Raw genomic sequence first — 12,256 nt, 5'->3', positions numbered from 1 at the left:
GGGCTCGCAGATCTCTGTCGGCGACGTCCATCGGAGTCGCACGACATGCCAATCAGGAGTTGATGATATGCTCCACGTATCCGCAGTAGTACCGACCTGCAGCCAGGATGCCCCAGGCGCATCGATGCAGGCATAATATGTAGGCCTAGTCTCCCGAATTTTTCAGTAATAGCCGCAAACAACGCTTTTTGGCAGCTGCATCGCGACACGGTCACACACGGATGTTTCAGGCTCTCAGCGCACCACCTCGCCTTCTCTGTCGCCCTCCTGGCCCAGGCCCGTCAGTAGCACGCCTGAGCCATCCCAGACCGCACTTACCTTGGGTCTGCAAGCTCACACCGGCTCGTGATGCCACGGAGAGGGCTCGAGATTGTCTCCGGTGGACCCCATCCGAGGCGATTGCGAGGGCTTTACGGAGGCCATCACCGGCGCCACCGACCGTGAAATGTCCCGACCCGCAGCCCTCATGCACCAGGCGCATCGATGCAGTCATAATATGTAGGCCTTGTCTCCCGAAGTTTCGAGCAACAGCCGCAAAAGGTGCTTTTCGGCAGTTCATCGCGACACGTCCAGGTGCCGACAAAGTGGCTTCCCAGCTCACCACCTCGCCTTCTCTGTCGCTCACCTGGCCCAGTCCCATCAGTATCAAGTCTGAGCTGTCCCAAACCGTCCTTACCTTGGGTGATGAAGCCCACTCTGGCTCATACCACGGCTCTTACGGCCTCATACACGCCCGTTTCACCCACAGACACCGCCGGCACGCACTCCCACTTCACACATGCTCAAGCACAATCCCACCAAAGCACAGCCCTGCTCAGAATGGGCAAGGGCTACCACTTGGTGACCCAGGTAGCCTCTGGCTCGCCACTGCACTCGGCTCCTCTGCAGCTGTCTCGGGCTCTCCCCACGACAGCACCCCGACGGCAAGCTTTGACGCCCGTCTGGTGGGCCTGCTTTGTCCACAGCCGCCCCTCACATGCAGCTCGCACCAGGGCTCGACACCGGGCTCTCTCATCCCGGTCGTGGCGGCGTGTGTGAAGGATGCGCGGCCGAGCCGCTGCCTGGCGCCGCTTGAACGTCTGAGAGAAGCCTCCAGGAGGCGGAATGGGTCGCGGTGCATGTCGCCATCGGCCTCCGGGGGTGGGCCCGGGGCCAGGCCACTCTCGGCGCCCGAAATACCCGGCGCAGAGCCCGGCATTGGGGCCGCGCACGGACGAACGCAAACCCTATATAGGGTTTGAGGGCGGCCGCCCAAGAGCCGAAATAGGCCTTTAACCCTGGTAGGTGGATTGTCCAAAATACGTCAGCCTCGCACGCCTAGCGCTACCTAGGTAGGTCTGACACCCGACCGCCCCCCCCTCCCTAATAATATTAACCGGTCAGAGTACATTTTGGCCGGCTAATGTTAGGGAGGGGAGGCCGAAAAACGCATATTTTTGTCCACCTACCAGGGTTAATCAGCTGGACCGAATTTTACCAAGTTGGACGCCGTTGGACGTATCCAGTGTTCACTGTCTACGTGTAGCGACGGGCGCTGCGCGATAGCTGCTTTGTGGGTCCCGTGAGCCATGCCGGCTACTGTCCACCATCGATACACGGAGAACCGCTCGCACGAGTCAGCCCAGAGGCGATCGATGGGCGGGAGAGGCCTCTGGCACGGACATACAGCTCGGGCCCGACGGACGGCGCGAGGGGGCGATCTCGCGCGGTCCAACTTTGGCCTGTGTGAGGGCGTGAACAGGGGAAAAGTCGCCCTGGTTTTCTTTTTTACTATGTAAAGGCAGGCTTCGCAGAGGGGAAATCTGTACTCTCTTCTGTACTTTGAGGACGGGTACTTACAATATATAACGTCCCCAAAGTACAGCAAAGAGTACAAAAATTCTTCGAGGTTCACCTCGGAAGCCCTGATAAATGAATTCTTGGAGGTCCACCTTCAAGCCCTGATAAATGAAAAACCCGTGCCGCGCCCATGCCGAGACCGCTAACTCGAGCGAGCCCAAGCAGCGCCGGACGCTCCTCTCCACCGTGATGCTCCTCGCCATCATCGTCACCACGACGTGGCTGCGGACGGGCGTCGCCCACGACATCGTGCGCCCGCTCTCCAACGTCGCCGAGATCCCTGCCTCGCCTGCCAGGAGCGGCGTCAAGCTCATCGCTGGGCAGGTGCGCGGGTAGAGCTCTCCACCATACTCTGCCGCGATCCCGGCTGCTGCGAGCACGGCGCCGCCCGGTGCGCGCGACATGACCCCTGCCGTTCCCGCGCACGCCGGTCGCCTGGCCAGGGGTTCGAGGTGGCCCCCACCCTGGGGCCTCCCATCAAACGTGGCAGTTCCCTTGCTCCAAGCGCTTGCGCTTCGGCGGTAGTGATCTAATCACCCGAATACCACGTTCGGATCGCTCCTCATCGCAAACCCTGTCAGCAGTTCACCTACGGGTATGTATGTTCGTAAGAGCTACATACATCGAAAGGGACTGCGGCAGAAGACGCCCAATCTTGCACAAGTGCAAGAATTTAAACAAAAGAACTCTCTCTCACAGCACACAGGCTCGACACAGGTGCGAACTGGCGCGTGCTAGTACTAGATCTATCAGTGGCAAACCCACCATACACATTGCGAGGGTGGCGGCGGCGAGTCGGCGCGAGGTTCGAGGTTTGCTCGACGGAGTGCCAAGTGTCTCGCCGAAGAGTGTCTCGCCGAAGAGATCGAGGGACATGTCGTCACTTTGCGACGAGGTGCTAAGCACCGACGAGCTCCTAGGCGTCATCCTCGGCACGCTCCTGCGCGAGGATGCGCTGCGCCGCTGCAAGTGCGCTCGCCTCGTGTGCAAGCGCTGGAAGGATGAGCTGGCACGCGCCGCAAAGACGCCGCCGCGTGGCTGGAAGAGCTTCACCAAGAACTGCGTCTACCTGCGTGGCCGGGTGGAGTCACTGCCGGATGAGGCCGAGGCCGACCCGGGTTCGCGGTGGATGCGGGCCATCTACGAGCAGGGGCTGAACGGCCTGCTCGACAGCCGCTTGCCGCATGTGCATGCGTCCTGCGCCGCGCTCGTGGCGCACCACAAGGCGATGCGCCTGAGGGGGCTCTACGTCGTGCTGGCCCCCGCCGAGGCTCACCAATGCTGGCTCGCGGCATTCGCGCGCGACGGCATCTCGGCATTCGCCAACGGCGGCCGGCCCGAGCAGCGCTACGCAGGATTTGCCAGTCTCGGGCACCGGCTTGCCCAAGGACAGTCGATCGAGGTCGTCGTCTCCACGTACTCCATGGCCGCCACCGACATATGGTTCATCCTGCAGTTCCGCCCAAAGTACGTCTTTTTCGAGGGCGGCCTCGGCCAGCCCAAGCAGTACGCGTCGAGGCTCGCACCGCTGCTCCTCGCCTCGCCGCGCCTCGCAGAGCCGCCGAACGGCGTCCTGATTGACGACGCCAGCCTGCTGCAGCACCACTCCAGGAGCATGGAGCTCATCCGCTTCAGCATGGATCGGTTCATCAAAATCTAGCAGCAGGAGGAGGAGAGGCGCGGTGAGGCGAGAGCGGGGGGCGGCTCGGACGCAACCTCCGAGTCGGACTCGGTCGCCTCGGAGGAGGAGGACACGGAGCAAGCCGTGGCCGCCGCGCCGTCGCGGCCGCCCTTGTTTGACTCGCCGACGGAGTTCGGCGCTGGAGCGCTCCTGTCGCTCCTGCAGGGCGGCCGCGTCTCGAGTCTCTTGAGGCTGCTTGGGTGGGCGGTGTACACGGAGCGAGGCGTGTGAAGAAGGCCGTGGCGGCGCCGCCGGCTTAGGCTGTGGCGGCGCCGGTGGCGAAGCCGGCGTCGGCGCCAGCGACGTGTTCAAACGACAAAACCGCGCGTCGCTTTTCCGAACGCCGCTGTGCCGGGGCTATGGCCTCTATGCCGGTTTCCATTTTCTGAGCAGCTCGGAGCTCGACGTCGAGCTCTGGGGTGGGCAGGGCCAGGGGCTTTACCGTAGCTTCCCCGTTTTGGTCTCGAGTTTGGATCTCACACGTGCGACCGCTGGAAACAAGTCAAGAGTCTAGACATCACGCCCTCCACGCGGCTCTATAGAAGTAGAACGCCCGAGCAAGAAAAAAGCAAAAGAAAAAGGAATCGCGCCGCCCGCGCGGTCGCCCAACGCCCAACCACGCCAGGGCCCCGTCGAGATCGTCGTCGCCGCGACATCGAGACCTCCGGTGATCTCGGGTGATCTCGGGTGATCTCCGGTGATCTCCGGCGGGTCGGGCGGCGTCGATCTCCGAGAGGGAGTCGAGTCTAGCGTTCCTCAAGATGACGCACTACTCAACTCAACCCTACGCCCGCATCGATGTGGGAGGCAAGGCCACCCGTCGATGCGACCTGCTACCAAGCGGTGGGGCAGGAGATTGGAGGGGCCCCTTGCAGAGGTGGCGCGAACAGCTTCAGCTTTTCTCGCCCGCTCTGCTGAGGGCGAGGCGCCGAGCTTCGGTTCCAAGCTTCCAACGCTGCAGCACTCTCCCTCTATTCACAGCAGAGAGGCGACGCGTCCTCACGCGCGTCCTCGTCCCCACCTGCTCTGCTTCAACGTGCTGCCATGGACCAGCGCGCCTCGCGCCATGATTCAATCGCCCCCACCCGCCCTCTTCCTGGCGATATTCATGGCTCAGAGCTGATTGAGCTCTCTTGTTCATGGGTCTCGGTGGAGAGACGACTTGAGGAGACGACTAGTCTCACTCCCCCGCTTTCGTCACGCAGCGTGTTCTGTTCATGTGTGTCGTGATGCTTCGCCAGCGCTCACCCACAGACTTTGCGCAAGCCACGGCTCGCAGCACCCGCGCCACATGGCCCGCCCGCCTTGTCACACGAGCACCTCGCCAGCACACACTCCCGCCCGCACCGCACCAGCGCCCCTGTCACCTGATCTCGACTTGCCGCGTGCCGCGCAGGACGAGGAGGACGCGACATATGACCAACACGGTCGCCGCGACGCTCGCGCTCATTGCGCTCGTCGTCGGTCCCGCGCGTGCTGTTCAGCCGCAACGGATGATTATGCACGAAGGGCTGCTGCTGGGCAAGCTGAGCGCCCTGCCACCATGGCTGTCGGCGCTCGGCGTCTCCCTGGTCGGTCACGAAAAGGCGCAGCACATGGTGCGGAGCATGTCAAAGGTGACGGCCATCAGCACGCTGGGCGTCACGGTGAACGTGACGGCTCTTGCCAAGGACGACACCATCGGGCGCCTCCAGAAAGAGTTTGCAAACCGCCGTGACGCTTGGGGACGCGATTGTGGGGAATGTGACGACTATGGACTTCGCCATCTCACCTCGCCCATGCCTCTCATCCTTGACGTCGGCGGAAACATTGGCTTCATCTCCTCTCTCATCGCACGTGTGCACCCCCAGTCGCAAGTCATCGCCTTCGAGCCCTCACCAGTCACCTACTTCATCCTCCGCATCAACTTCTGGCTCAACGGCGTCCATGTGCTAACAACGGAAGAGCTCCAGGGGCGCCCGAAGATCGGAGGCGTATACCCAGTCTTTGGCGGGTTGGGAGCCAGTCGGGCGCCGTTCGAGTGGCTCGAGGTGGCAGGCAATGCGCTCGCTCAGAGCCAGAACGTGAACATCAGCTTCGGCAAGTCAGGCGAGGTGCCCGTCTACCATTGGGAGAGTTTCATGGAGTTGCATGGCCTCACGTCTCACGGTGTACGACAATGCAGGAGCAGTGACCAGCTACACCCGGGGGCAGAGCGACGCCAAGGGCGCCTTCATGCCGCGGTGCTGGTTCAGCGTGGACCAGCAGACAGGCATCCTCCTCGATGGGAATCACGTTCTCAATGTGCTTTTCAATGGGGCATTCTGGTCGCGGCTTCTGACCGCTCTGGACGCGGCGAACCTCTTCGCCACCTCCATGGAGAAGATCGGCGTGCTACACCAGCGGCTCCCCGATCTACCCATCATAATCACCGCAGGGTGGAACCCATCATAATCACCGCAGGGTGGAACCCATCATAATCACCGCAGGGTGGAACCCATCATAATCACCGCAGGGTGGAACCCATCATAATCACCGCAGGGTGGAACCCATCATATTGCGAGTAGGGAGGAGGAGGCTGCGCTGCGCAAGCACGGGCGGGAGGGGCTTCTCCTGCGGAGTCGTGCGTGCGCAGGGCTCCTCTTTGCTTTCTTCTACTCCCTTCTATCATCTCGTTCCCGTCCTACCAGAGAAGGTTACTTCCCCCAGGATTGGTCTTCTCTGCCTGCCGGGGGGCGGGAACACTGGCGCCGGGTGGGGCTGCGGCTGGAGCTAGCATGGCTCGATAGAGCCGAGACCCCGTGTTGAGGCGGCTTTCCTGTGGGCGGCTGTGGAATCGGCAGATTCGACCTCAGGTCTCCAGTACTCTCATCCCAGTGGATGGACGTCCGGACGTCCCTTTGTGTTCCTCTTCCCGTCCGCCAGCGAGACGCCCAGTCGCTGGCGGCCGCAGTTTTCTGTGACCCACCCACCTCTCCCTTGTGTTGTGTCTGGGGGGAGGGGCTTCTCCTGCGGAGTCGTGCGTGCGCAGGGCACCTCTTTGCTTTCTTCTCAGGAGTCGTGGTGTCGTGCGTGCGCGGCAGGGGAGGGCTCCTCTTTGCTTTCTTCTACTCCCTACTATCATCTCGTTCCCGTCCTACCAGAGAAAGGCTGGGGCACAGGGCTAGTTAGGCTGGATGCGTCGTCATCGAGGGCGACCCGAAGCCATTTTGCTCCATTCAGACGGACGAGCGAGGCAACCACATCCCGGGGCAGTGGGCGTAACACTGCCACCCGGGTCAGTGAGAGGGCCGGCGTGGGGCCAAGGCGAGAGGTGCGCGATGCGGCTCGCGGAGCGGGAGGTAAGGGATTCCATGAAGAGAGCGTGGATTCCGAGGCTTTGGAAATCTTTGGACGCCGACGGATACTCGTGAATTGGAAAAGAGCGCCGAAAAACAGAGACAAAATATGCCCCGAGCCCAAGCTTTGCTCCCGACACCGTCTCGTAGACCTCACGATCGACGATCCATGCGGTGGGTTGAGAGGGTCGTCCGAGAGCGGGTCGTCTCCAAATCTCTATGCACGGGCGAGACAAACCAGCGCCCGCTAGAACGAACCGCGACCTATCGGCCCTACCCGGCGGGCGACGTTGCGTTGAGTGGGAGCCGCCCGGTCAACAGCGAACCTATAGACATCAGAGTCGCGCCATGTCAGCACTCCGGCCACGCTGAAGGTGCCGCCGCTGTGTGGCCTTGAGACCCAAGAGCGCGAAGTCGCCGATCAGCGAGAAGGTCGGGTGGCTGAAGGTGGCGGGCCTAGTACACCACTCACCAGGCGCGCCTGAAGAGACGCCGCTCGCAGCGAGGGGGCGGCGGCTAGCAGGTGGCCGGTTGCGCTCGACGAAGAAATGCGCGACCTGTGAGGAGCGTGGAAGCGTGAAGATTCGACGGTCTCCCCGCAGTTGCGCTCGAGGCGGAGCAGCGGGCAGCCCAGGGCAGCACGTAGCCGCAGGCGAGGTGGGCAGCCTATGGGGTTTAAGATCACAACGTGATCTTAATAGGGCACACCAGCGATGATGACTGATAACTGACCATTCTCGGGATGGCCACAGGCAGGGTCGCTGGGCGCAGGCCGCCCACACAGCTCGCGGCGATCTCGGCGCTATCTCTCAGAGATGTCTCGGCTACATCTCGGCCGTCTGCGAGGGCGGTAGGCCAGAGTAGAGCCGCACAACGCCCATGAGGAGCGAGACCATTACGGCCGCCTCGGGCAGGCCGCTGCTGCAGCTTGCGGTGGCATCAGCGCCAAGAAGCGAGAGGCAGATGCCTGATCACAGCAGAGTGAGAGGACAGGTGTAGTATATCCAGTCGGACGTTGATATCTCGCGTTCTCATCTAAGAGAGCTGCCGGAAGCAAAGCCGAGCCCAACGCGGAGACTCGAGGCCGCGCCAAGGCGGACGGCGATCGAGAGGACGACGAGAGTCGTCCCGACCCCGTGCAGGAGCTTTGTCGTAGTGAGCGAGTGTTGCTGCACATACAGCGGCCAGAAGGATTCGAAATCGGCAAAGGAGCGGCTGGGCGGCCTGGCAGCGGCGACCGCCGGACGGTGTAGCGCGATGGCGACGCAGACGGCGGTGAGTGCGGCGCAGATATGGAGGGGCGGCCGATGCGTCGAGGCCATTGCTCTGGGCGGAGACCACAGCGAGTTCAGTTCACAGCCTTGTTATTGAGAAGAAAATACCTGGCTTAGCCCCTGGCGTAGCTTCGCAACCTCGAAACACGCAACCTCGACACCTCGACAACGTCGACGCGCCCCCCTCTCCCGGAAGCTCCGGCGCCGCTCATGCAGAACTTGCGGAAGCCGAGCAAGGTCGTCTCGTCCCAGGGCGCATATATATTTGTTTGGTATTGCTAAAAATCTCTCTCTCATATTGGCCCTCTCGGACGACGGCAAGTGGCGCGCCGCCCCCTGAGGCTGCACCACCGCCGCCGACTCCGCCGCCCTAGGTCCATGCATTAATCGTTGTGCTTATGTAGGCGCGCCGTCCGTCACCGGAGCGCCGACTGCGGCCCCCGCGACGCCAAGGCCGCCCGCCGCCCCAAGCCCCGGCCGCATTGCACAGCTTCTGCGGAGCTGGTCGCCGGTGAGCCCCGCCGTCCGCTGAGCGTGAAGGGTGCGGTAGCGGGCCATGTGTGTGTGCTCGGATTCTAGTTTTTTAAGAAGCACATACTCATGTTGTGTTCGCGGACTGCCTCATATTACGTGAAAAGAGCTGAACGCAAACGTTGATCAGAGAGACAGGCGCGGCTGGAACCCGCCCCCTTCCGTGGCCTCATACTCCTCGCAAGCCTCCTCCCCTTCCGCCTCCCCCCCCTGGTCGCTGGCACGCCTTAGCCTAAGCACGCTTTTCTCGCCAAGTACTATCTATATTCTTTTGCTTATATTCTCGCCAGACCATCTATATTCTCGAGAATATTCTCGAATATTGAGAATATTTTCCCCACGCGAGAGGTCAGCGGACGCCAAAAATCGCTCTAAAGTAGAGGTTTGTGCTCCCAAACCGCTCAGGAACGTCCAAAACTTAAAGATTTCCGTCTGCATCGACCCAAAACCTACTGTTGAGGGGGCAAAAGAGCTGCTTCGAGAAGCTGTAGTCAAGACCGTTATAGACGCCGCGATGTAACGTCGAGAATATTCAAGAATATCTTGACACTCGAGGTCAACCAAGGTCAAGGACTGAAGAAATCTCGTAGATTCTTGAGAAAAAGCCGCGCCGGGGCATCTATATTCTCGAGAATATTCTCGAATACGAAAGTGCGCGGGACCATCTATATTCTCGGAGATATTCGAGAATATTGTGCTTAGGCCAAGGCACGCCCACCCTGAGGCGTGGCCCACGCTTCTTCGCCGAGACGAAGTTCGCCTTCAGCTTCTCGTGCTCCTTCTTCAGCTGAGCAAGCTGTCCTCCAGAGTCTTGGCGCGGTTGCGGCGGAACGACGGGGCCGGGCGGCGGAGTCGGCGGCGGTGGTGCAGCCTCAGGGGGCGGCGCGCCACTTGCCGTCGTCCGAGAGGGCCAATATGCGCCCTGGGACGAGACGACCTTGCTCGGCTTCCGCAAGTTCTGCATGAGCGGCGCCGGAGCTTCCGGGAGAAAGGGCGCGTCGACGTTGTCGAGGTGTCGAGGTTGCGTGTTTCGAGGTTGCGAAGCTAGGATTCCTACGCCACTCCAATCAAATGCGGAGAGTTACTCCCGCCCTCCTCCTGGCCCTGGCCCTCCAACCTCCCGGACCCGGCGCCGCCGCCGAGCCCGCTGCCGCCGCCGTGGACGAGGTCGAGCGCTACCTTCTCGTCGATCCACCCGCGCACGCCCGCCTCAATGAGCAGCGTCTCTACATCGAGCGGTACGCGGCCCTCGCGGTGGCGCTCGGCCGCACGCTGGTCCTTCCCCGCTGCCGCCTGCACGAGCACCCCCCAAAGCCGCGGCACCAGATGCTGGGCCGTGTCGACGGCTTCACCCGTGGCGGCCTCCCGCTCCCCGCCGTCGAGAGCGGCGAGGAGGAGGAGGAGGAGGCGGCGGCCGAGGCGGAGGTGGAGGGGACGACGGAGGGTGCGTGCGGCGGCGGCGGCTGCGGCGCGGCGCACGCCAAGCTCGCGCGCCTCTCCCTCTCCACCGTCGAGTGGGGCGCCCTCTTCAACGTGAGTGCCATGCGCGCCGCGCTGCCGGCGGTCGAGCTGCGCCGCTTCTTCGCTCTGTCGGCCGGAGAGGCGGCAGGGAGCGCGGGCGGCGAGGCGGCGCTGCGCGCGACGCTCGTGCTGGTTGGTCTCGACCGCTGCGGCAGCGTCGCACGGGACGTCCCTCCCGGCGGTGGCGCTCCCTTCAACCGTGCACTGCTGCCGGTTGCTGCAGTGCACTGCTCCGACCGTCTCGACGGCGGCGGAGGCGGAGAGGGCGGAGCAGAGGCTGACCGGATAGCGTGGCAGCCGGGCGCGTCGGGTGGGCTGCCTACCGAGTGGGACCCCTCCGCCATCGCTGCGCTGCGGCGCCTCTCTTCTTCCCGCGTCCTCGCCTTCAACCTGCTGCACCGCCCGCCCGCCTCTCTGCCGGTGCTGCCGCCGCTGCCGGATGCGATGCCAGGCGTGCCAAGCCTCGCGGACCTAAAACCCTGACGGCCCCGACCCCGACCCCGACCCGACTCTCGCCCGACTCCCGCCTGCTGTCGCCTCTGCCGCGACGCGAGGCACTCACTGCAACGGTTGCAGCTCGGCCTGTAGCCGCGATGTAGCCTCTCCAGGGCCCCTGCGGCCGCCACTAGCGCGCCCCGTCCCCCTCGCCGCAGGGATCGGGCTGGGCGCCGTCTCTCCACTGCGGGGTGCGGTTCGGTTGCACGGTGCGTTCGAGGCCGCGGCGGAGAAGGTTGCGGCGTCGCTGCTCGGAGGCGCAGCAGTAGCCCCCTCTGTCGCCATCCACGCGTCACGGCCCTCTCCTTCTCAAGACGCGGCACTCTCTCCCGCGTAGGCGAGCCGTCCGCCGCACACCGCCCGGGTGTCATCTTCTTGACCCGCGGTCTTCGTGTCGTCAGGCGAGCCTTTCGTCGCCATCCATTGGCGGCGCGGGGCCGACTTCCTCGCCGCGCGGGCCGCTACGCGGGGCGCGCTCCAGTCGCCTCACTCTCTGGTGCGGCACACGCGCCGGCTGATGAAGCGGACGGGCGTCCGGCGCCGCTTCTTCGCGACCAGCTCGTGCTCTCTTCACGCCTCTCTGCGTATGGCTCACACGCCTCTCTTCTAGGCGCTCTTTCCTTGCGACCGACTCGGTCGTGGCGGCGGAGCTAGCCCACGTCACCGCCAAGCTGCGGCCGGCGATGATCGAGCGGAGGAGCGGGCAGCAGCTGGCGCCGGAGCCGGCGCCGCTGCTGCCGCCGCTGACGGCGCGCGACGTGGGCGGTGTCGGGTCCGATGCGGCGGCGGCGGCGGGCGCGCTCCGCCTCTCGGCGGCGATGGGGTTGTTCGACTTGGCGGTGTGCGCAAGGGGCGCCTACTTTTTGGGCAGCGCGACCTCCTTGTTCACGCGGTCCATCCTGGAGGAGCGATTGGCGGTGAGGGGGCACGAGCCCTCTTCGGCGGCGGTGCTGGGCGAGAGCCACGCGGTGACTCCGCTACCCGTCTGCAGCGGGGAGGACTGCCCGCAGAGGGAAGGGCGAGGCGGCGCCGCGGGCGAGGCGAGCGCGGAGCGCGCGGGCGGCGGCGCTGGGGGTGGCAACTCCGTCAGGGGTGGCAGCGCCGCCGTGGGTGACGGCGCGGCTGGGAGCGACGGCGGCGCCGGGAGTGGTGGCGGCGAGGCAGAGCGAGGGCCCGCCCTCGCTGAGGAGGAGGAGCTCAAGTTGGAGCTGTGAGAGCGCGCGAGAGACGGCTCACGGGTACAGTCAGTGCAACTCCTTGCCAGTTGCCTGCCCGCCCCTGCAAAAAGGCGCCGAGTCGAGGACGACGCGACCTGTTTATTTATTCATCGTACAACGCTGGATATCGCGACGATGGCCCCCTCTCCTGTATAAATATCTCGTACCTCTTTAAGGCGGGATTAAGCTTGCTACACGACGGCTACGGCTCTAGGGCTAGTGCTACGGCCTACGGGGTGTGGAGGGTGAGTTGAACTCTTGAACAAGGGGTTGTGCGCCGGGCCCTCCTGCTCGGCTCCAGCCGGTAGACAAGTCTTGTCATCAACAGAGTAGATGGATCTGACCTCGGGGCCGATGTGACCAACACCAAGCGCTGGTAGC

The 12,256-nt window shown here is 63.7% G+C and overlaps 3 protein-coding genes across 3 annotated transcripts; 2 read left to right on the top strand and 1 right to left on the bottom strand.

Moving 5' to 3' along the window:
- Positions 1-2,713: 2,713 nt before the first annotated feature.
- Positions 2,714-3,499, top strand: EMIHUDRAFT_241775 (hypothetical protein; the record flags this gene model as incomplete). The annotated part of the gene is made up of 1 exon (XM_005773204.1): positions 2,714-3,499. The coding sequence occupies one exon, from the start codon at positions 2,714-2,716 to the stop codon at positions 3,497-3,499; it is 786 nt and encodes a 261-aa protein (XP_005773261.1).
- Positions 3,500-4,935: 1,436 nt separating this feature from the next.
- EMIHUDRAFT_241774 (hypothetical protein) lies at positions 4,936-6,066 on the top strand (the record flags this gene model as incomplete). Its single annotated transcript, XM_005773203.1, has 3 exons — positions 4,936-5,613; positions 5,714-5,937; positions 6,015-6,066. 3 exons carry the CDS (start codon positions 4,936-4,938, stop codon positions 6,064-6,066), a joined length of 954 nt encoding a protein of 317 aa, XP_005773260.1.
- Positions 6,067-7,172: 1,106 nt separating this feature from the next.
- Positions 7,173-8,159, bottom strand: EMIHUDRAFT_241773 (hypothetical protein; the record flags this gene model as incomplete). Its single annotated transcript, XM_005773202.1, has 3 exons — positions 7,173-7,293; positions 7,666-7,804; positions 7,916-8,159. The coding sequence occupies 3 exons, from the start codon at positions 8,157-8,159 to the stop codon at positions 7,173-7,175; spliced, it is 504 nt and encodes a 167-aa protein (XP_005773259.1).
- Positions 8,160-12,256: the final 4,097 nt, after the last annotated feature.

This window comes from Emiliania huxleyi (genome assembly GCF_000372725.1).
Source record: "Emiliania huxleyi CCMP1516 unplaced genomic scaffold EMIHUscaffold_342, whole genome shotgun sequence".
Lineage (NCBI taxonomy): Eukaryota > Haptophyta > Isochrysidales > Noelaerhabdaceae > Emiliania > Emiliania huxleyi.
Note: the sequence above shows the minus strand (reverse complement) of the source record. Positions and strands in the feature narration are given on the sequence as shown.